The following is a 24,784-nucleotide window of genomic DNA, read 5'->3' as shown; positions in this document are numbered from 1 at the left end:
CTGGTAAGCTGTACCAGAAAAATGGCCCAGTTTCTTCAACAATTTAATTACAAGGGGAAAAAATAATGGCAGGAAAACTGTATGTTTAAAGAGACCAGGTGGCGCTAGTGGTAAAGAACCTGCCTGCAAATGCAGGAGATGTAAAAGACACTGGTTCCATCCCTGGGTCGGAAAGATTCCCTGGAGGGGAAAATGGCAACTCACTCCAGTATTCTTGCCTGGAGAATCCCATGGATTGAGGAGCCGGGGCGCTACAGTCCTTGGGGTCACAAAGAGTTGGACATGACTGAAGCAACTTAGCAAAGAGACCAAAGAGGCGTATTAATCAATTTCAATATATGAACGCTATTTGGATATTAACTTGAATAAGTTACTTGTTTAAAAAACTAGACAACTGGTGATACTTAAACATTGACTGGATGTAATTTGACATTAATGAATTAATATTAAATTTTAAAATGTTCAAATTAAAAAGCTTTAAAAACCACAATAATAGTTATACTTTTAAAGAGAGACCTTGTGAAGATACATATTGCAATATTTATAGGTGGCAGGACATAGACAGGGGTTTACTTCAAAATATTGCAGAGTTAGGGAAACTGAATGGGACAGACATGAAACAACATTTACCATAAATTGAGAATTGTTGAAGTTGGGTGATGGATTCATGCGGACTCATTATAGCACTCTCTCTGCTTTTGCAAATGTGCAAAAATATTCATGCTAAAAGGTTAATAACAAAAAAGAGACAACCTACTTAATACAGGTTTACTTTCTGAGTTCATTAAGGCTTGGTCTGACCATGTTTAGGACCTGTCATCTGGTTCCCGTTTCCTTAGATACTAACAAATATTATTATGAAAAGAAAAATGACTTTGCTGAGATACTTTTTCCGTGTGCCCCCCTAATGTAAGAGAAATCGGAGGCTGCCAAACCTGTGAAACTGAAACTGGGGTGAGGAGCCTAGTGTGGTTGCTGACTTGCTCTTTAGGGTTCTGCTTCTTCCATTTGGTCCCTGATACTGATACCCAACAGCCATCTGTGGCTGTGGCTTGGAAATGATGTGGCATCTGAAGGGGAGGGAACTCCAACAGTAGGACTATGTCAACTGCTCAGTAAAGAAGAACATAAAATATTGCCTCTATGTAGCACTAGTAATTGAGAAACATTTTTGAATCTTGGGTCATGGGTTTTTAGGGCTCTTAGGAACCTTATAGCTTTTCTAGTCTGCATCATTTGTGGCAGATGAAAAAAATGAAAGCCCAGAGAGATGAAGTGACTTGGTCAAGGTTGCAGAGCTAATGGCAGAGCTGGGGTCAGAGCCCACATTTTGCTGGTTTCCAGAGTTCTGTGCCCTTTCCTCCAGACTACATCTAGAGTGGATGGTACCTTGATGTGTTTCTTCGGTCTTAGTCTGAACTCCGTATAGTAAGTACCACTAATTCTCTGGAGCCATGTTCTATTGTTGCTGTTGTTGTTTAGTTGCTCAGTTGTGTCTGACTCTTTTGTGATTCCATGAGATTGTAGCCTGCCAGGCCCCTCTGTCCATGGGATTTCCCAGGTAAGAATACTGGAGTAGGTTGCATTTCCTTCTCCAAGGGGTCTTCCCAGCCCAGGGATGGAACCTGTGTCTCCTGCATCGGCAGGCAGATTCTTTACCACTGAGCCACCCGGGAAGCCCAATGTTCCACTACAATGTGGAATCTTCAGTTCTTCCAGTAATGAGTGTGTTGGTGGGGAGGGGAGTGCATGACTTTAAAATAGTTAACATAATTGGCTGAAGGAAACTTCTTAGGGGAAGTTGTGACTTGTGCTTGGTAGTGAAGAAAGCTGCATATCAGAGCGTGAGTTTGCTCGCCAGATTCTAGGAAGGAGTTTATAGAATAAGTGGGCTCTGGTGTCAGATAATCTGAGACTGAATCCAGGTTCTACTGCTTTCCAGCTGTGTGACCTTATACAAGTTATCAATGTCTGTATAGCATCTATAAAATGAGGATAATTATAGCATCTACATCATGGTGTCATTGTGAAAACTCAATGAATCAGTATAAGTAAAACTCTTAGACCAAGGCCTGGCACCATTCAGTCAATGCTGGCTGCGACCTAAGACTGGATGCAAGTAGCAGTCACTGGGCATGACCAATGGGACTTAGGTAGAAGATCATTAGGCTTCCCTGGTGGCTCAGTGGGTGAAGAATCTGCCTGCAGTAGGGTAGACCTCGGTTCGATCTCTGGGTTGGGGAAGATCCCCTGGAGGAGGCCGTGGCAACCCACTTCAATATTCTTGCCTGGAGATTCTCCATGGACAGAGGAGCCTGGTGGGCTACAGTCCGTGGATTCACAAAGAGCCAGACGCGACTGAATGACTAAGCACAGAACAGCATAGAAGATCTTTAGGCACGTGGTAATTTCAAATAGAGCCTGCTTGCTGAAACTACCTTGGAGTGTGTTAACTATTTCTTATGATATTAAAAGTCTCCTTCAATCTAGAGCTGATACAGTGCCTGAAAGTCTCAGCCCTGGTTAATGAAGTTAAAGACTGTTTTATGATGAATTGTTGTCTAGAAGTGGTAAGTGTAGTCATATAAGTCATTAAACACCTCATTGTCAATTCACTCATCATCCAAGAGCGAGCTAGTCAGTTAGCCAAGCCTTTATGGTAGGAAGCACAGTCAAGAACAATACTGAGGAATGTCAACTAAAAAGATGCACAACGTGATAGTTGCTAGTTAAGTTTTATTTGGGGCAAAATGAAGACTGCAGCCTGGGAAATAGTACCTTAGATAGCTCTGAGGAACTGTTCCAAAGCAGCAGTAGGGGAAGGTCAATATATAAGAGTCTGGTGAAGGGGGAGTTCAGTGTAATCAAGTCTTACTTTATAAAAGGTTTTCTACTAGTCCTGAGGAGCTGATGTCACATGAAGGGATTTAGTGCTTTTCTAGGTATGAAGAGATGCAAGATTGGGACCATGAAATCAGTTCCTGAAAATATCTAACTATCTAAAAACCTGCTCCACCAGTTTCCCTGGAGAACAGAGTGCCTTACTTTCCACACTGAATTCCCTTCAGGGAGTGAAGGTTGGCAGCTGCAGCAGCACAGGCAGATGGCAAATGCCCTCATGGTTGTTGTTCAGTCGCTGGCAAATGTTCTTGGTGAGTGCCAATTTGTAGTTGACAGGAGCCTGATGAACACCTCCAAGGCAGTTTTAGTAGGCACTGTTGGTGCCCATATCCCCTGGCTGTCACTTCTGTATTCTGAAAGCTGCTTTCTCAGAAACCTTGAACCCTGTCTCAGGGTGCTTTACTGTCTAGCTCTGGGAGTACATTCAGCCCATGAGCAGGGCAACCTGGAAGTGCAGGTACATTAATGACCCTGGAGTAACTCTCCAACATCTCCAATGATGGTGGGTGAGTTGGTGGCTAATACCCCAGCTTCCTAGCCCCATAGTTGGAATAACTCTGAGGTACGTTCTGCACTGTCTCCCAGTTGCCCCATGGGATTGAGTTCCCTTGCCCATACTGGTAACAAGCATGTAAAAGTACCCTTTATTACCCGTTGATTCTCTCCCTTCTCACTCCTCTACTATCCTAGTGGTTTCCTGGTGTGTCTCAGAACTAGGTTACCTGCACACTGAAATTCTGGTATTAGTTTCAGTGTGTGTGTGTATGGAGTCTCCCTCGTTGGTGGCTCAGATGGTAAGGAATCTGCCTGCAATGCGGAAGACCTGGGTTTGATCCCTGGGCTGGGAAGATCCCCTGGAGAAGGGAAGGGCTACCCACTCCAGTATTCCGGCCTGGAGAATTCCATGGACAGAGGACACTGGCAGTCTACAGTCCATGGGGTTGCAAAGAGTTGGACACGACTGAGCAACTTTCACTTTCTTTTTTACTTTCATATCACCAAGAAATTCTCTGATACCAGCTGGGGTGTCCTACAATTTAACTCAATTCTGATGGTATCTATCTATCAGAGAGAGCATCAGGTTCCACAGGTTAAGGGCTCAGTCCCACAAGACTGCCCCTGCTTTGGATGCCAACTGAAATTTCAGGGTGTTACTTGTGTTTTTGACTGACTTGTTATAAATCAGAAGTTCCTATGACACCCTTGACTGACATCTGGGAGTGGCTCTTGGATTCAGGAAACATGTTTACTCACTGAATTGTGGCTTTATTACAAAGGATACTAAAGGATATGAATCCACAGTCAGATGAAGAGATACATAAGGTGAAGTTCTGAACAAAGAAGCTTCTGTTCCTGTGGAATTTGGGCCTGGTATGGTGGCATGTGGAAGAGCTCTGTTTCACCAGCCTGGAAGTTCTTTGAACTGCCTCTTTTCAGGTTTTTGTGGAGGCTTCATTACACAAGCACGATGATTAAATTATTGGCTACTGGTGACTGATTCAACTTCCAGCTCCTCTCACCTCTTCAGAAATCAGGGGGCAGAACTGAAAGTCCCATGGTAGGTTCCCCTGGCAGCCAGCTCCCAATCCTTAGGTACTTTCCAAAAGTCATCTCATCAGTCACTTTCCAAAAGTCATCTTATTAATATAAACTCCATTGTGGAGGAAAGGTGCTTGTTATGAATAATAAGACACCCATTTCAGCTTTGTGGCTCCCAAGCAATTTCAGGACCTGAAGTGAAAGTGAAAGTCACTCAGTCCTGTCCGACTCTTTACGATCCCATGGACTTAACAGTCCATGGAATTCTCCAGGCCAGAATACTGGAGTGGGTAGCCTTTCCCTTCTCCAGGGGTTCTTCCCAACCTAGGGATCGAACCCAGGTCTCCCGCATTGTGGGCGGATTCTTTACCAGCTGAGCCACAAGGGAAGCCCAATAATACTGGTGTGGGTAGCCTATCCCTTCTCTGGTGGATCTTCCCTGCCCAGAAATCAAACCGGTGTCTCCTGCATTGCAGGAAGATTTTTTACCAACTGAGCTATGAGGGAAGCCCCAGGACCTGAAGACAGGAGACCAAATATTGTAACAAAAGATGCTCCCATTGCTCTTATCACTAAGGAAATTCCAAGACTTTGGGGATCTGTGAGCCAGAAACCATGGAGAAGGCCAAATAGATATTAGAAATATACTTTGGTCATTTGAGTGACCAAATATATATATTTTTATACATCATGATATCTCACATTCAAATCTGTACCTCAGGATCTGCTTTGGGGGAAGTCCAGAGCAGGATAGCAGCCTTCCAGCATTTGGCTGGCGCTCCCCATGCCTCTTGTTCTTTCTGCCTCTCCCCATTTCCCGCATCTCCAACAGCAATTTCAACCCCAAAATTTAAGGGCTATTTTTTCTTTATTTAATTATTTAATTTTGGCTGTGCTGGGTCTTCGTTGCTGCTTGTGGGCTTTCTCTAGCTGCCGTGAGTGAGGGCTACTCTCTAGCTGTGGTGCGGCGCGTTTTCATTACGGCCTTCTTGTTGCAGAGCACAGGCTCTAGCGCACACCAGCTTCAGTAGCTGTGACACAGGGGCTCAGTTGCCCTGCGGCATGTGGGATCTTAGTTTTGAAAACCGTGTTCCCTGTAGGCAGCTTCTTAACCACTGAACCACCAGGGAAGTCCTAGGGACTATTTTTCTGATGTAGCTACTAGTATTTCTTTGGAAATCTCCCTGGGGTAAGTAAGGAATAGGTGTTCAGAATTAACAGTATCACAGAATCCTCCTGAAATAAGCAAGCCACACAGACCGACACTTGGGGAGGGGGAAAATGTCAAAATAAACCATTTCTCTGTAGAACTCCGGAATTCAACCTTCTTGACAACCAATTCCTAAATGACATCAGGAAATTCAAATTTGGGCTGGAAGCAAGTTATCTGACATCTCTTGCATCAATACCACCATTAACAAAATTTGTAAGTTGTATCCATTCTCAGACTTATTGACCCTGATAGTATTTTAATAATTTCATCAAGTTCATCAGGCTCCTTTGATAGTATAATTTTATACAGATTTGGAAAATATTACATTTCTAAATCTTTTATGCAATGAACTGATGAGAACAAGCATCTTATGAAATTTAATGAAATAATTTACTCCTTAAAGTTCAATATTGCTAAAAGCTAAGTAGTATTTAGACAATGATGATAAGGCCAAAACAAGTAACTGTGAAAGTAATCTCTTTCAGACCAGGCATACTAAGTGCTTTTGTAACGTTTTTTTTTTTTCCTTCCAACAAAGTAATGACAAAACTTACCAAGTCTAATATAAGGGATGGCTCATTGAAATTTCAATTAAATAATAATATTCAATGTTTATATAGTTTTTTTTTACCATAGTGCTCCAAGAATTATCAAATAATAATTGAACTTTCTAAGTCACCTACTTCACTGCCAATACCTCTTACCCCTCACCTTTATGAAGAATTTTTAAAAATAACTTCAAGAATATGATAACTATATTGTTAAAAGGTTCTAGGAGTAGAGTTTTATCAATTCATCATTCATTTTCTCAATCATTCATCATTACAATAAAATTTTCCATTTGTCCATCCATTCATCCATACACTCATCCAACTACTTACAGATTTTTGTTAAGCAACCACCACATGTGAGGTCTTATGGTAAATTCTGGCTATACAGTGGTGATCAAAACGGTTATGGGTCTCAGCTCTCATGGAGCTAGTAGTATAGTGAATTCTACAGCATAAATTCTAATAAGATTTATGTGATTATACTGTTTCCATCCAAAATAATTTTTGAAATATGCTTTACCTAATTAAGATTCAGATAGTTAATTTCAAGTATAATACTTTCAATTGCACAGATCTAGAGATAAGAACATTTGAAAAGAATGGAGGCCTAGTCTGAATACAGCTGAATTCAACAAACACAAACCTGTATTCCATGCAGGTTAATGTGGTTAGATCACATTATGAGGTGTGCCAGTGTGGCAAAGCAAGACAGTGGCTCATGGAAACCAATATATGAGCCCACTTCTGTTTTAATGTTGTTCTGTTAAGTTTTTTTTTAAATAATTAAGAGAACAGAGGTTACAGACAAGGCTAAAATTTGTGATGCTTCCATCTTAGAATTCCTTTGTCAACTTGGGATTTGCAAATTTTTCTTCCCTTCCTTGGTCATTGACGCTTCTAAAAGGGCAGATAAATAATCATCCCTGACTCATAGAACAAGCTGAATCATCTCTTGCTGAGAGAAATGGACCATTTCCTCCAGAGATGTGTCTGCTCACATTGCTTAGTCTTAGATATCTCTAGGCTGGGTTAAGTCCTGAGAGAGTTGAGTTCTCAAAAAGAGCAAATGAGTTCACCTTGATTTTCATTGACATGATTTTTGCCACAGCAATTGCTGTAGCTTTTTTTTTTTTTGTCTAGTCAGAGGTGGGGAGTACAAAACTGGTGATCTAGATATTTCCTTCCCTCTACCTTAGGAAATCGTTGACAAACTGCTGGTGAATCAGGCCTCATCTGTACCGGACAAGAGTGTTAAGAGGAAATTGTCCTTCAGGGATTCTGAATGACTCCCACTTGACTGAGCTTTCTTTAGAACAATTTTTGTATTATAGGTGTTTTATATAGATACATGTTGCCATTATGACTACTCTATGCATATCACTTTTATAATAATTTTTGGAACATAGCATATTTATTTGCATGTTCACATTAACTTGTTAGACCCTGATTTCCTACATGGCAGGGATTGTCTTTTCTTCTTGGTATTCCCAGGGATCAGCACAGTTCTCACCTAATAGTGAAAATCACTCAGGCATGTCTGACTCTTTTCGAGTCCATGGACTATACAGTCCATGGAATTCTCCAGGCCAGAATACTGGAGTGGGTAGCCTATCCCTCCTCCAGGGGATCTTCCTGACCCAGGAATTGAACTGGGGTCTCCTGCATTGCAGGCGGATTCTTTACCAACTGAGCTATCAGGGAAGCCTGCTCAGTTAATAGAGGTGCTTGATAAATGTTTGTTGTGTGAATGAATGCTCAATAATGAGGACTCAGAAGTGCATTTGGATTGGTTATTAATGTGGCCACTCTGCACTGTTGGCTGGTATGACCACATGTGAGCCTGCTTCAGTTTTCTACAACATGGCTAATATTCATGGTATTACTATATCCAATGTTCTTCCAGTGGAGTTGCTCTTGTAGTTTGGATGGAAAAGCTACTATATTATTTCAAATGGTTGTGAAATAATAAAATAAATAATAATCTCAAATGTCAGAGAAAATTATTTTCATCAAACTTTACAAAAAACAGTTCTACAAGAGCCATTTACAAAATATACACAAAAGGAGAAAGTAGTGTTACAGACTACTGAATACCGTGTATTATTTTTATAGTAAGAACAAGAATGTTTGCCATGCAGCAGTATGTGGTTAAGATAAAAATATCTTTTCAAATAAGTCAGGGCATACTTTTTCCATGTTAAGCCACAGGATGAAACAATGAGAAGGAAGTGATTTATTGCTTATAACATTTAAAAGTTACTTTTCTGAATAAATTCTTATTTTAGTAGGGCTAAAATCATTTGGAATTTTGGAGGATATGGGCATAAGGACATAAAGACATATGCTTGTCACAGTTTGGAGCATACATCAGGGACAGAAATTTTAGGTTTCTGATTTTATCTATTAGGATTGGTCAAGGATGTATAATGGACTTCCTTGGTGGCTCAGTGGTAAAGAATCTGCCTGTCAATGCAGGAGACATAGGAGATATGAGTTTGATCTCTGGGTCGGGAAGATCCTCTGAAGGAGAAAATGACAACCCACTCCAGTATTCTTGCCTGGGAAATCCCATGGACAGAAGAGACTGGCAGGCTATAGTCCATGGGGTCACAAAGTGTTGGACAAGACTGAGCATGCACAAATAAAGATATATGTAACAGAAAGTTCCAAATAATAGTGGATTAAGCATATAAATGTTTGTTTTCTTTCATGTAAAGGAGGTTCTCAGGTAAAGAGTACAGGAATGGTATAGAGGTGTCTCTGTCTTTCATTGTCACTAACACTTGGTCTCTATTCAAACTTGCCACATGGTACCAGGATTTTTGCTGGAGTTCTAGTCATCACATCTACAATCCAGGCAGTAGGAAGGAGGAAGGGGAAAAGGGCACTCCTTCCTGCTGAATCAGCTTTCTTTAAAGGAACTTCCTGGCTAAAAGTTTATTAGTTTTGCTTATCCTTTCAAAGAACCAGGTTCTTGGGTTCAAACGTTGTTTGGGATTTTTCTTGTTTCCTGAGGTAAGCTTATATCACTATAAACTTCCCGCTTAGAACTGCTATTGTTGAGTCCCATAGGTTTTAGATGTAAAAGCTTAGGAAACCAAAAACAAAAGGAAAAGACAACCTATAAAATGGGAGAAAATATTTGCAAATTATGCTACTGGCAAGGGATTAATTTCTAAAATATACAATCAGCTCATACAGCTTAATATAAAAAAAAATCAAAAAATGGCAGAAGACATAAACAGATATTTCTCCAAAGAAGATATACAGATGACCAACAGGCACATGATGTTCAATACTGCTAATAGAGAAATGCAAATCAAAGCTACAATGAGGTATTACCTCACACCAGTCAGAATGTCCATCATTAAAAAGTCTATAATTAATAAATGCTAGAGAGAGTATACAGAAAAAGGAGCCCTACTACACTATTGGTGGGAGTGTAAATTGGTGCAGCCACTTTAAAGAACTCTTCCTCAAAAAATGAGAGTTACCATATGACTGAGAAATTCTACTCCTGGGCATATATCCAGAAAACATAAAAAAAATCATAGATGTAGGAAAGCAAAGTGTTTATTATTATTTTGCAATAAGAAATAATTGTCTCAGGGAGCAAAATGCTCACAGAAGTTTGCTTGGTGAGCATGGAATTACAAAAAGACCAGATAAATCATCTGAATGCCTAGTGGAATTAGGCTAAAGGCAGGATGGGCTTGCTGTGGGATCAGAAGGCAGGTGTGAGGACTCATCTCCCCCTCTTTCCTGTATCCCCAGACGTCCTCCTCTCCTTCTGATTGGGATGCTCTTGAGAGTTGTTCACTTTCAAGCTGATTACAGCCTATCTTGTAGAGTTGGGAACCTCACTGTCTCTTCAGAGTGATTTGTGTATTTGCACTCTACCTCAGTATGTATGGAGTTTACAATTTTAATTCTGTTAAAATTTAACTCTCAGAGGGCAATTTAATTCTACTTCTAAGTTCTCAGGAGATGCCTCAGTAAAGCCCCATATGCTGCCTCTAATAGGCTGTTACACAGACATTTACTGTTAAAACCAGAAAATGAACATAACCCTTTCGTGGTGGAGGCTAAAAGGTGATGAGGAGGGTATGTCAGTCTAGAGTTGACTGGTATGACTCAGCAAAAAGACTGAAAACAGTTAACGTTTGTAAACAGGAAGTCAACGTGTGAAAGCCTGAAAGCAGGGCTGAATCTTGACCCCTATTCAAGGAACACAACTGTTGAGCCAGAATGACTTGGTACTCAAAGAACTCATAAGACAGCGCATGGAGAGTTTTCACGGGTGTCTCGGCAATCTTGTGGAACTGTAGGCTTTTTGAGAGATCTGCGTCTAATGCCCTTGGACAGTCTGTTTTCTTCCTTATCACATGTGTGTCCTTTTCCCAAACGGAGAGCTCTGTCAAAGAGGAAGAGGGGCCTGACTGACTGAGAGCAGCTCTCCTTCAATGAGATAACTTTCTGAAACAATCGAGCTCTGAAGTACTATTCTTCTGATTATTTCAGGGTGAGCTGGAATTTATTTTGTGCAAAAACTGTGAGGGAGACTAACTCTGCTACCTAGTCCTGCTGCTGCTGCGAAGTCGCTTCAGTCGTGTCCGACTCTGTGAGACCCCGTAGATGGCAGCCCACCAGGCTTCTCTGTCCCCGGGATTCTCTAGGCAAGAATACTGGGGTGGGTTGCCATTTCCTTCTCCAGCTACCTGGTCCTATGTTGGTTTAATTGCTCACCTGCATTAATATTGATTATATTTGGACCTAATTGTTTTCAGTGCTGTCACTTTTTATTAAAACTGGATGGACATAAAATAAAGCAGGAAGCTTTTTCCTGTGTCTGTGAGGAATGCAAATGTGTTCTGTCCACAGTTATGAGGAAAGAATGTGGGATAACCCCGAATGGCAACAAATAATATGTTCCCCTAAAACCCTTGAGCAGTTTTAAAATTTTTAAATTAAAATTAAGAATTAAAAAAATTTAAAAAGAGCAGTTTTAAAATATGCCTCATTTTGACTCTCAACTTGTCTTTGAGGCCATAGATGGAATCAAATAAGCCCTCATAGACAGAATTCCCCACACTAAAATGCTATATTCTTTTAGGCTATTTTGGGAAGATTTTGGTATGTTTAATAAAATACTACTTCCCTGAAAGGATGAGGGATACTTCTCAATTGTGGGCTCCATCATCAGCTGCTGGTCAAAATAAACTGTTTATCTTCCAATTTCAGAGTCACCAGACCTTCCATAGCTGTTGACAGAAACTTCCTCTCTTGCAATCTGATCTGTTTGGACTATTGGATGTGAATAGCACAGAGTCTAAAATCAAAACACAACTCTCAGGTTTTTAGCAACAAATTATCAGGATACTCACCAACTGCAATCGGAGGAAATCTCAACAGTCCTTTTGTTATATTAAAGAGACTTACAACAACATGTTCCATGGATTTGAAGTTTAGATGAGATAATTATTTTTTTAACAGTGAGTCTAGAGTTTCTATAAATCCCCCCCCTCTTTTTCTTATGAAATATAGTCTTGGATTTCTAGGTCATAATCAGTATACTTTCAATGAATCAAAATGACACTAAAATGTAATTTTTAAAGAATCTTTTTCTACCTTATTCTCAAAGTAGTTCTATAATTTTAATTAGTTTGCTCTTTTTAACACAGTGCTTCCATTTGTAAGTATTCATAGTCAAATAGAGCTGGTTAATGTTTCTAAAAGCCAAGACAACAAACAAACAAGCATAAAAGAATCTATTTCTATATGAATGTAAGAAAACTCAGTGACGCCACATGGAAAAGGGCATTATTTCTCTTCTGAAACCCAGATTAAATGTAAAGGCCAAGATGAATCCTTTGGCTGCTGACCATTGAAGGAGAAGCCTGAATTATGCTCCCATGCTCTGCTACCACCCATTCAAATTAGAAATTGTTATCACCGTAATCACTGGACCACCACAGTCACGGACAGCTGAGACCCTCAAGTGCTCCTACTCAACTGCACTTTGGTCTTCAAGTGTCAATTCACATTGAAGGATTTGGGTAACAAAAAAAAATACGATGAGACTTATTGTTCTTTTTTGCAAGATGTTTTTAAGGATGTTCATTATCAGTGGCTTTTGGATTTGAGCATTTATTAGAACCAACTACATTGCTTTTAAACAATGCAGATTTCCAGGCCCACATCAACCCTGGTCAATCTGAATCTCTAGATAAGGAGCCAGAACAGTCTATATTCCAAAGCATCTTCTCGGATTATCCTGATGCCTTTGGTAGAAACATAGGAACCATGGCACTATGTCTTTCTTAAGGGGATTATGGGAGACAGTTCTGTTTCTAGCACCAATGGCTCTACTTCTGGAAAAACAGTATTTTTACTTCTTGGAGACTGTAATTCATATTACTGATTGTGTTGATCTCTGCATTAACTCATAGGGCCAAATATGGCTCCTTGTAGCAAAAGCGTAGGGAGGAAATTGTGGTACTTTGAATATTAACAACACTCCTATGTTCAGCTTCTCTTTCTTACTCTCATTTCCTCCTTGTCTCAATTCCTTCACCAAATTACTATTTATTTTAATTAATTAGCTAGTTAATTACATTTATTTACTTTTTGACCCTCTTCACTCATTTTTCTTACTCCTCACCCTCCACCTCTGGCAACCACCAATCTGTTCTCTGTATCTATGATCTTTTTTTTTTTTAAGGTTCCACATATAAGAGAGGTCATTTAGTATTTGTATTTCTCTGTCTGACATTTCATTTAGCATAATGCCCTCAAGGACCATCTTTGTTTTTGAAAATGGCAAGATTTCATTAGTTTTTATGGTTGAATAATATCCCATTGTGTGTGTGCGTCTGTATGTGTGTGTATAAACCACAATTTCTTTATTTATCATCCATCAATAGACATTTAAGTCGTTTCCATATCTTGGCTATTGTAAATAGTTCTGCAATGAACATGTTGTTTTTACTTGCTAAGTTGTGTCTGACTCTTTGCAACCACATAGACTGTAATCCGCCAATCTATAGGATTCTCCAGGCAAGAATACTAGAATGGGTTGCCATTTCCTTCTTCAGGGGGTCTTCCTGATCTGAGTCTCCTGTATTGGCAGGTATATTCTTTACCTCTGCATCACCAGGAATGACTGCAATGAACATGGGGTGCATATATGTTTTTGAGGTAGTGTTTTAATTTTCTTCAGACAAATATTTGAAAGTGAAATTGATGGATCACATGGTATTTCTATTTTTTTGAGGGAAAATTGTTTTTAATTTCACAAATTTTTTTATTGCAGGTGGTTTTATATGTTGCTTTAAATCCTGTTTGGAAGAAAATGTGACATAGAAATAATAAGCAGTATCTAAATATTTGTATAAACCTTGATGATTTTTTCTTCACTTGATCTGGGATGTTTGAATTTAGTGTTTCTTTGGACATGACTTAGCAACTGAACAACACCAATAATTTAAAAAATACAGCTTCAAGAATGATACAGCAGAAATAACAACATAAACGTGGTTGAAAGTGATGTCACAACTGTCTTTTTTAATCATCTTTTTGCCCTTTGTGGGGGTGTAGATTGAGTTGGGGGACATATTATTCCCTCTATCTTATTTCCATACAAGACAAATAGACACTCTTCTAAATTTTATTCAGAATAAAAGCTGCATAGTAGAAACACATCAGTGGTACATGTGAAAAAGAACTTGATTCCTCAGCAAAATCAGTCCTAACAGGTCAGGAGTGGACCCTAACTGTGCTCCACTTTAATTACGTTCAAGTACCTGTGCAGATAAGTGAGCCTGTGGAACACATTATGAAACAAAAATGAAAACAAGCAACTGATAGAGCCAAGAAAGTCATCTGCAGTCTTAGTCTGCATGAGATGGGGCCAAGTTCCTTCTGATCCAAGCTTGGTATTTCCGGGCTATTAGGATGTAGATTCCAGGTTTCTTGGCATCACCACATTTACCACCTCCAGAAGCTAAGGCCTGAAAGGCACCTTTGCAGACCAAGGGGCCCCCTGAGTCACCCTGGAAAGAAGAAAACAGGCAGATATTTGGCAAGAAGATGTTGAACTTTTTGCACCATCAACTGTTAATAACCATCAAATGATTATTAGCTGGATCATTGGTTTCTCTGTGTCCTGTAGAGTGCCTGATACAGCCTCTGAGCAATACAGGTTCTCTGTGTCTCTCTCTCCATCCAGAACCATGGTTCTGTCCATTTGTCTGTCTGCCTCTCTTTGTCCATGTCCCTGTCTCGAAGACTATGTATATATATATATGTCTTTTAGCAGTCACTGGGACGGTTGAGCTTTATTCATTAAGAAATGGGTAGACAAGGAAGTTTGAAATAATCCACTGAAATAAAAGAAATTTTTTAAATTAGGAATTTCATTTTGGTGCTCATGGGTTTGAAATCAAGTGCTATTGAGGCTGACAGAAAAGAGCGATGTATTAGAGTAAATGTCTTGGTGATGGGCACTCTACCTTCTCTATTATTTTTTTTCCATTATCATATGATTGAACATAGCTCTGCACATACCCAACCCTTAGTAAATACTTGCCCAATGAACAGATTCTTGAGGATTCACTCTGACAACAAAACATGTAACACAAATTCTGTCAAGGAAAGTGACAAGGTAATAGAGAAGGAAGCCTGACCTTTAAGATAAGGAGCTGGGTTTTGAATCTAAAGAGCAGCCTTTGCCCCTGCTGCCATGCAGGTCGAAAACTGCAGCACTTTGTGCTTGGTTGGCCATGAAAATAGAGGTTTGGGGGTGACAGTCTTGGGGTATTGCAGTCACACATGATCTTTGAGATAATCAGATCTTCCCCTTAAAAATGCTTAATATAGTACGATGTGAATTTTATTTTTTTTTAAGTAATCCGTCTGTGCTAGGTAGCCTTCATCACCTGTTAACATGGTGGTGATTTAGTCACTCAGTTGTGTCTGACTCTTTGAGACCCCATGGACTATAGCCCACCAGATTTCTCTGTCCCTGGGATTTCCCAGGCAAGAAAACTGGAGTGGGTTGCCATTTCCTTTTCCAGGGGATCTTACTGACCCAGGGATTAAACCTGGTCTGCATTGCAGGAGGATTCTTTACCTACTGAGCCACGAGGGAAGTCCTTTTTTTTTTTTAATGCCTCAAGAAGCAAAGATTTTGAAAAACATGACGTTCTTTTAGTCAGTTAGCAGTCAACATTATTTAAGAAACACAGAATATTGAATATACATTTGAGGTTTTTGTATTTGAATTTTATAAGACCTCTCTATTTATTAGTTTAGGGGCTTACCCGGTGGCTCAGCAGTAATGAATTTGCCTGCAACGCAGGAGATACAGGAGACACGGGTTCGATTCTTGGGTTGGGAAGATCCCCTGGAGGAAGGCATGGCAACCCACTCCAGTATTCTTTCCTGGATAACCCCATGGACAGAGGAGCCTGGTGGGCTACAGTCCATAGAGTCGCAAAGAGTAGGACACAACTGAAACGACTGAGCGTGCATGCACATATTGATTAGTTTAAAGCTGGGGTGGGTCAGGGGTTGAGAGATTATTTTCTAGTCACCACTTGTGACCTCAGGGTTGGTAGGCTTTCTAAGGAGGGTAGTACCCCTCAGAGGAAGCCTGTAAAAGTTATCGGATATAGTCCATTACCCTGATTAACAAACATTAATGAGTGCTAACTGTGTGTTTCACAAGTTCTATGGCTTCTTGGCAGTGGCAGATGAGAAAGCACAGTGAAAGCTGTGCAGGATTGGAGAGCACCTTTTCAGAGTTGTGATGCTGTGTTCACCATGCCTCTCCTCCTTGCTGCAAGTGTGCAGATAGAGCTTGCCTATAGCTCAGCACCCTGAAATGCCTGTTTGAGTGAGGGATTCTTACCTGACAGGAATCCTTCTGGCCTCTGGCGTCTCCTGCACATAACATGGTTCTAGTTATAATAGGGTTGTGATTGTAATAATCTCGGCTGTTGCACGTTTCTCGACTTATGACAGTGACAGTGACTTCTCTCAGGGTGTCAGAGGTGCTTAAGCATTCTGGGTCAGTGGCTCCCCAGCCAACAACCTGGCATTTTGTTCCAGCTGTAATATCATTTTTAGCTCTTGGGTGAAGCAGTTGGACATGTCTATTGAGTACTGCGGCCGTGTGAAGCTGACAGATTGAAAAGAGAATAAATGATCATTTGTCCCCAGTAGTGTTTTGTGATTAGTCCGAGCGATATATGTGTGGTCCCTCTGTTCTCTGAGGGCGTCCTTCTTCTTGAATCTACTTTGGTGGTAGCCCGCAGCTGCATTTGTAGTTGTTGCTTTTCTGAACATACTCTTCATTCCCTTTAGAGCTCAGTGATGCTCAGGGAGGGAGCTTACATAGAGCAGGAATTTTGCCCAGTCTCAAGCCAACTGGCCTTTGCTCTGCATTGGATGATTTTCTGTGGAATAACATCCATAGGTCATGACTTTGAGGGCTGGGCTCTTTCCTGCTGGATAGGACCCTTGAGTATGGTCTAGACTGAGTTTGGACTGGACTTAGTATGGTCTAGACTAAGTTGTAACTCACTTCTGTGTCCCTGAAGTCACTTGCTTGGCTCTGTTGTATAAGTGACTTATACTTTTCACTTGCTAATGAGAAAAGCATTGGGAGAAAAAGCTTGCAATGTGGATCCTTGGGCCTGTTGGGATGTTCTCCTCCCATGTATGTGAACATCGGAGCTGTTTTTCCTTCTGTAAACGTAGCCCAGGTGTGTTTATGATACATTCTTTTTTCTCTCAAGGCATTAAATGGAGTACAATGAGCCCTAATAGAATAGGTCACAGCACATCACCTTGAACAGAGGGAGAATGCTAACAAAATGCTTTGTTAGATGATTTAACAACTGAACTATGAGGTATAAGAATGTTGGAGAAATTGAATGAACACAATGCTACATACCTTAACCAGCATAATGTCATTTGATTTAGGGTCTGATGTAAATTCTGGGAATCGTATGAATTTTTTAATCTTAAATGTTTGCTTGGAGGCCTCATTCCTTGAGAGAGAGTGTGCTCCTAAAACCACTTTGGAAGACTGGCTTTTGGGAAACCTAAAAAAAAGCAAAAAGAATAGACACACAGAATGACTCCCCAGTCTTCCAGTGGGGAGTAGAAATGGCAGAGAAGCCATATACATACAGGAATAAGGACCAGCTTCAAGGTAACCTGTGCAGTATTAGGTGGAGTGACAGAGGTCATGGGCCCAATAATGAAAGGGTGAAAACAAGGGACAAATCCACCCCAGTCCAATTCCCCAGCATTGCAAGAGAATTTCAGAACTAGTGCCGTACTGTGGGGGGAAGAAGGAAAATTCTAAGTGACCGAATTCAAGTCTATTCACCTTCCCAACATTAAATGTTTTAATAACTAAAAGGAAAAGACTCAACTGTGGGCTTCTCTGGTGGCTCAGCAGTAAAGAATATGCCTGCCAATGCATATTCGATTCCTGGGTGGGGAAGATCCCCTGGAGAAGGAAATGGCAATCCACTTCAGTATTCCTGCCTGGGAAATCCGATGGACAGAGGAGCCTGGCAGGCTACAGTTCATGGGGTTGCAAAGAGTCAGACACGACTGGAGCGACTAACACTTTCACTACACTTTGTAACCACTTGCATTCTACAAAAATGTCCCTTTTCTATGTGTGTTCTCAGGAAACACTCAACTTCGAATCCTTTTTTGGAACAAGGAAGGTGATAAAAGAGAATTATATTTGTTTGCATGTAACTATTTCATTGTTATATGGAAAAAAGTCAGGGCAGATTACAATAAAAATACACATATCTGATAGACACACATATATGCTGTCTGTGTTGTGCTTAGTTGCTTAGTCACATCCGACTCTTTGCGACCCCATGAACTGTAGCGTGCCATGGGGATTCTCCAGGCAAGAATACCGGCATGGGTTGCCATGCTCTCCTCCAGGGGATCTTCCCAACTCAGGAATTGAACCCAGGTCTTCTGCATTGTATGTGGATTCTTTATCAGCTGAGCTACCAGGGAAGCCCAAACACACATATATAGATGAATAAAGATTAGCAAAAATTAAAAAGAGCACAGAAACATACAGAAAAAGGAAGAAAAGTTTGTTTCAGGTTTGAGGAACCAGTGCACGACTGTGCTTAAATGGGTTTGTGTACAGTAGGGCTCTGACTGCCGGAAATTAACACTTTGGGGTTTCTACCAGAAGAGTTTATTTTGGGAATTTCAGCTCTATTTGTTGAAAAATTCGCCTGTTGCAAAATCAGGATGGGGATGAAATTTCTCAAAGGATGTGGATTGGATTTCCTAGGATTGATTCAAACTCAAATTCAGTGTACCTGCTAAATCCAAAGCTGTGGAGGGGAAGGATAATATAAAATCCCTGGGGCTACTGATAAAATAGAAAAGACAGATATGTACATAAATAACTAACACGGAAAGGCTGGGAGATATGAATGTGGGATGTGGAAGATGAATTCTGACTAGGGGAAGGGTGCAGAGAAAATGTCTGGTTTTCCTTCATCTTCTACCAGTTTCCTTGATTTGTTAATGACTTTGAAGTGTTTTGTTTATGTTTGTCTCCACTGGGACATGTGAATACCAAAAACAACCCAAGCAGACCACAAATGTTTTTTGAACTTTCCATTTCTAGATACAGTTCAACTGTAATCTGTACTACAAAGGTCAATATTTTCTGCCCACGGGATACCTGGAGTTATCTGAGTCCCAGAATCCCACCTCCTTAGCTAAATTCAGGTTTGAATTCCCATAGAGGAGAAGCAACAATACCAGCATCTCATTTGCACAGCACAGTGTTTCCCTGTGGGTGATCCAAAGACCAGCTTCAGAATCATCTGGAGGTGTTTGGCTGCATGGCAACTTGATAAGCCTCATGCCAAGTCCTTTCAAGCCTCTTACTTCCTCTGCCAGTCTGCCTTGGCACTGAGCAGTGTTTCTGCTTAGACCCATTCCTCTGGGTGTGATAGTGAATGTAGGGTTCCTATTTTTTTTGAGGTCTCTTGCATAAGAGAGGAGGGAATGACCAGGCTGTCAGAGATGGGCTATTATGGTTTTATTTCATCAACATGACTGGATCATGAAATTTGTTCCTGAGTGATTCCCATGGAAGGTACAGATACACAGATATTAATATAACGTGGACAGAGGAGCCTGGTAGGCTACAGTCCATGGGGTCGCTCAGAGTCGGACACGACTGAGCGACTTCACTTTCACTTTTCCCTTTCATGCACTGGAGAAGGAAATGGTCAACCCACTCCAGTATTCTTGCCTGGAGAATCCCAGGGACGGCGAAGCCTGGTGGGCTGCCGTCTATGGGGTCGCACAGAGTCGGACACAACTGAAGCGACTTAGCAGCAGCAGCAGCAGCTGTTGTTCAGTTGCTAAGTCATGTCCGACTCTGCGACCTCATGGAGTGAAGCAAACCAGGCTCCTCTGTCCTCCACTGTCTCCTGGAGTTTGCTCAGATTCATGTCCAATATAACGTTAAAACATCAGACAACATTTATTAAATTATTTTAGTGTATCAGGTTTTGTGCTAAGCATTTTACACATTTTCCCTCATTTAAACCTCATCATAGCCCAGTGAGGGAGGTATGATGATCATCCCCATTTTGCAGATGAGGAACTTGATGATCAGATACATTAACAAACTTGAGAAAGTCCCACTGATACTAAGCGGAGGCTCCAGGATGCAGTGAAAGTAGGATTAAAGCTCTGTTGGTTTGAACCCAAGGTCTGAATTTGTAACCATTCTACTCTGGGAGCCTTGAGAGATTTGCAATGGAATGAGGCCATATGGAAGGGGTGGAGGTGGGGTTCTATCTATAATATTGGCTGGCTAACAGGTGACACGGCTTCCCTTGTGGCTCAGCTGGTAAAGAATCCACCCACAATGCAGGAGACCTGGGTTTGATCTCTGGGTTCAGAAGATCCCTTGGAGAAGGGAAAGGCTACCCACTCCAGTATTCTGGCCTGGAGAATTCCATGGACTGTAGTCCATGGGGTCACAAACAGTCAGAGTGACTTTCACTAAGCAGGTGACACGATGGGGCAAGTGTTCAGTGGGAGAAGGCATTGGAAGAGACTCAGGAAGACAGTAGACAAGACTTGGTGAGAGTTTTACTTCTGATAAATTGAAATGCTGAAAATAAGATTATATAAGACACTTTTTTTTTTCTTTTTGCCAGTTTCCTTTTATAATCAGCATGGCAACTAACAAAGGGGCCTAAGTGAAGAACTTAGTGTGGATGGGTAATGAGAAGGGAACACCCCAGATTTGGCCTCCTTCACCATTTTGCTGAGAGAGGGGTCTAGTGTTACTAAGCTATTCCCACAGGATACTTGGGAGTACATTTGTGGGAAGCCACCATTGAACTATTTCATAAATATTTTGGATTTCATAAAGTTTAATATTTTTCTAAACACCAATATGCCTACATTTTTACACCCAAGTGTCCTGTAGAGGAAATGTGAGCCACATATACTGGAGTTCTTTTAAACTCCAGCCATTTAAAACAATATTTAGCAATTTTTTTTTTTTTAATTCCAAGATCGTTTTTCCCCCATTTTTCAATTTGTGAGTGTATTTCTACTGAATCAAGTTCATCTGACAAAATTTAGAATTCAACTTAATAATATTATTTATCTTTGGGTAGTTGGCTATCCACTCCAGTATTCTTGCCTGGAGAATTCCATGGACAGAGAAGCCTGGTGGGCTACAGTTCATGGGGTCGCAAAGAGTCGGACATGACTGAGAGACTAACACTCTTACTTTTCTCCTTTGGGTAGCCCTTTATGGCTTACGAAGGATGTAATATAATGTGCTTTTAGCTTAGCAAAAACCAAAAAACCCTTCTTTTCCAACTTATTTCCCTTTTTTCTATCCAGCATTTGTTCAGCATTTATAATAAATCAAGCTCCATGTCTGGGGAGATTATAATTCATTTGAATGTGTAACCACAAGCATATCTGAAGTGTGCATATTTGAAATTGAATGAACATTTATCGATGGTCACCCTCTGCCTAACTGGTCCCCAGGGGACAAATGCCCTAGAAAGGACAGAAGTGATGTGGACACAAGTGTTATTTCTGTGACAGCAAGAACCCCACTTAAATGAAGTAGCCATGTTAAGTCAGAAATTAGTGGCTCGCTATTTAGAAATAAAACAGAAGTTCACACAGTTTGCAGGCTTCAAAATTTCTCATTTGTGTTCAAACAGTCTCATCAAAATGGGGCAACCAAACAAAATCCCCAAAATATGAAAGCAAGGTCAATTCAGTTGTTTCATTTAGATATATAGCTGATGCCTAGAGAGTAAATGATTATGGCTAAGAGGTTCTTAAGTGTAGTGCTGTCATGTTTGTAAGGAAAGGGGAAGGCTCATCTTTTCTTATTTTTTAGCTTATTCAGGCAAGAACAATAAAGAAGAAATATACAAACAAAAAACAACTCCCCCAAACCAAAACAAGCAAATAAAATAACAAACACCAAGATAGTTTTCTATTGCTTTTCCTTTGGTGATGTTTGCAGCATCCCAAGAAGGGTTTTGGATATTTTTAGTTGAAGTAAGAAGATTCTGGACAGTCCCTTGGGCTGCAAGGAGATCAAACCAGTCAATTCTACAGGAAATGAACCCTGAATATCCATTGGAGGGACTGACGCTGAAACTGAAGCTCCCAATACTTTGGCCACCTGATGCAAAGACCTGACTCATTGGAAAAGACCCTGATGCTGGGGAAGTTTGAAAGCAAGAGGAGAAAGGGGCAGCAGAGGATGTGATGATTAGACAGCCCCACTGACTCAATGGACATGAATTTGAACAAACTCCAAAGCACAGAGAAGCCTGGTGTGTTGCATTCCATGGGGTTGCAAAGAGTGGGACACAACTTAGCAACTGAACAACAAGAGAATCCTAGAGTGAGAGGTTATAGTCTCTACAAATATTTTCATTTTAGGTATCCCAGAAAAATACTCACCCTCTCTTTTTCTATGTAAATCATCTAGACTTTTTTTTTTTCACCTAGGGAAACTGTTGCCCCTTATAGCTATGATTCCTAAACTGTAAACTCAGGCCTCTGGGGTAGGCATTGAGCAGGGGATTTAAGGTAAGGGTCTAAAAGTCTATAAGCAAAGCCAATCTATTGCAACTTATCTGTTAAGTATTTTAAAATATTTAAATAGATAATATTTAATCCTCAAAACCCCATGAAGCAGTTATGTACTACAATTATTATAACCCATTTTTAAAATAGGGCGCAAAGTCAGGATGTCTGATTTCCCCTAACAAGGTCAGGAACATTGCTGCTTCAGTTATAACTGTTGCTGTGTTCCCTGGCATTATATGAAGGACTTGAATTTGTCTATTAGGTTGTCTAGATCTCCCAGAAGAGTAGAACTTTGGGCAGAATCAAGGATGTGTGAGATGGTAAAATCGGCTCCACCAATTGATCAAGTTATCACAGAAGCCAAGGGTAAATCAGGTGGTGCTAATGGTGAAGAACCTGCCTGCCAATGCAGGAGACGTAAGAGGAGCAGGTTTGATCCTTGGGTCAGGAAGATCCCCTGGAGGAGGAAATGGCAACCCACTCCAGTATTCTTGCCTGGAGAATCCCATGGACAGAGAAGCCTGGCAGGCTACAGTCCATGGGATCACAAAGAATTGGACATGAGTGAAGTGACTTAGCACGCACAAGGGTAGATCGAATTTTCTCCCGGGAGAGGCGAGCTTCTTTTCTAGGCAACTTGAGGGAACACAGAGAGTAATACTCACCGCAAGAAGCAGTGGGCTGCTGTGAGCACCCACTGAGGATGGATCAGCACTCCCCCACAGATGTGGTCGCCGCCGTACTGCAGGGACGCCATAAATGGCCTGGAGTGAGGGGACACTTCTCTCCCTCCAATAACCTCCATGCTGAAACCTGCCAAAAAAAAACAAGAGTCAATGGAAGAGATCTAAGTGGATTATTTCTCATAATTCTTTTGACAGTCATTATGTTACTTCTGAAGATTAAAAAAAATCTTTTAGTCACCTAATAGTGATTATAATTTTACTGATAAACAATTGTATGCTACATTATAGTTTATCGGGATCTACATGGATGTAAACATTATTTTCATTTATAATGTGATAACACAATCACTAGAAACTCACTGAATGCTGACAAGTGGTCGGTACAGGAGATACTTACACTCTGGAGTCATATAAATCCCGGCTAGTAGGAAACATAGAAAAAAAGAGGAAAACTTAGTCATGTTAGTGGCTTAGATTTAAGAAGTCCAGATGAAATATTCTGACCGTATTGGCGAAGGAAGAAGAGTCTGAAGGTTGAGTTTTGATTTTGCAGATTTAGCCTTCTCACCACAAGTGTTTTGGAGGTTAAGTTTTTCACACCTAAGATTAAAGGTATGTATCAGTTTCGGGAGTTTCCAAATTATGCTTTTAGGACTTTTTGAAGCAAGGTATGTGCGCCATGAAGAACTCATTTCCAGAGTTAACCATTTTCAGTATCTGTGTAAGCACTCATGTTATAAATGGTGAGAGAATAAAAATTATCCAAACCATAAGAACTCAATGAAGTTGCAGACAGAGTTCAAAGATGTTCATTACTCTAAAGTAATACTTACTATTTTTCCTGGCAGAAAATGGTGCTTATCATATTTAGTTTCTCTTTATTTTTCATTTGGACATAGATTTATTACATAGAGAGACATGGAAACTAGCACAGATCATGGTTGCCTTACAATAAGTCTTAGCTAAAGCCTGAATATCATCCAGAGAAACCCATATGTTTTGTAGCAAGCTTATTCCTAGACATGCCATTTTCTCTAAATGTGACCAGATTTGGTTAAATTTTAGTTACATTTTTGGGAGATTTCATAATGTTATTAAAGGAGAACATTGGCAACATATTTTTTAATTCTGAATCTCTATTTTACTCATTTTTAATTGAAAATGACCATGTGTTTATCCAGGGCCTTAATAATAATATCTTTTCAAAATCAAGGACTGCGCATTGTCATTTTCCCCAGGAACAGATGAAATACATTGCCAGTCTTTCTATAGTACTTTCTCCTTTACTACAAAAGATACTAGCCTTAAGCTTCTATGAGATTCTGTCTGTGCTGGGTGCTGATCAGTAGGGCAGATGTTATCAAATGAATACAGACAGACCAATCAGGCACCACATATGACCCCAAGCACGTTCTACAAACACTGACCAAAATAAACCTTTAATTAACAAATCTTATTTTCTTTCTTATAAAATATTTGCATCTTATCTTTTATTTTTTTACAAAAATAAATTGAAATCCAGAGCTATCATTCTTGTCAGATTGCAAAAGACTCCTACTGAATTGTTTTCTAGCAAGACAGTAGGAATAATACTAATAACTATTGTACTCTCATATTCTACATTAAACTTAATAAATGTCTTAAATCTTCCTAAGATTCTCTTTACATGATCATTTATATGTTTTCATGTCTTATGTCTGTGTGGAAGGCAGGACAAATTATTATATCTGTGT

The 24,784-nt window shown here is 40.3% G+C and overlaps 2 protein-coding genes across 2 annotated transcripts in view; one reads left to right on the top strand and one right to left on the bottom strand.

The window, feature by feature from the left end:
- Positions 1–1,156: 1,156 nt before the first annotated feature.
- The window catches only part of ESM1 (endothelial cell specific molecule 1), a 55,815-nt gene continuing 32,187 nt past the window's right edge, over positions 1,157–24,784 (top strand). Inside the window, exon 1 of the mRNA XM_081517770.1 lies at positions 1,157–1,428. The gene's annotated coding sequence lies outside the window, so the exon portion shown is untranslated. The remainder of the gene's footprint in view (positions 1,429–24,784) is intronic.
- Positions 13,748–23,580, bottom strand: GZMK (granzyme K). Its single transcript, XM_081518017.1, has 5 exons — positions 23,449–23,580; positions 23,031–23,178; positions 17,162–17,312; positions 16,115–16,384; positions 13,748–14,255 (listed from the first exon to the last, which is right to left on the bottom strand). The coding sequence occupies exons 1-5, from the start codon at positions 23,510–23,512 to the stop codon at positions 14,094–14,096; spliced, it is 795 nt and encodes a 264-aa protein (XP_081374143.1). The 5' UTR covers positions 23,513–23,580; the 3' UTR covers positions 13,748–14,093.

Source organism: Giraffa tippelskirchi, chromosome 8, assembly GCF_054371585.1.
Source record: "Giraffa tippelskirchi isolate mGirTip1 chromosome 8, T2T-mGirTip1v1.2.pri, whole genome shotgun sequence".
Lineage (NCBI taxonomy): Eukaryota > Metazoa > Chordata > Mammalia > Artiodactyla > Giraffidae > Giraffa > Giraffa tippelskirchi.
This window is presented reverse-complemented; position numbering and strand designations above follow the sequence as displayed.

Coding starts and splice junctions, on each gene's coding strand:
- GZMK (XM_081518017.1), bottom strand. CDS start 23,512: ATGACTAAGTTTTCCTCTTTTTTTCTATGTTTCCTACTAGCCGGGATT. Junction 17,313..23,030: donor GCAGCCCACTGCTTCTTGCG/GTGAGTATTACT, acceptor GCTTTTTTTTAG/GTTTCCCAAAAGCCAGTCTT. Junction 14,256..16,114: donor GCCAGAAGGATTCCTGTCAG/GTAAGAATCCCT, acceptor TCTTCTTTCCAG/GGTGACTCAGGGGGCCCCTT.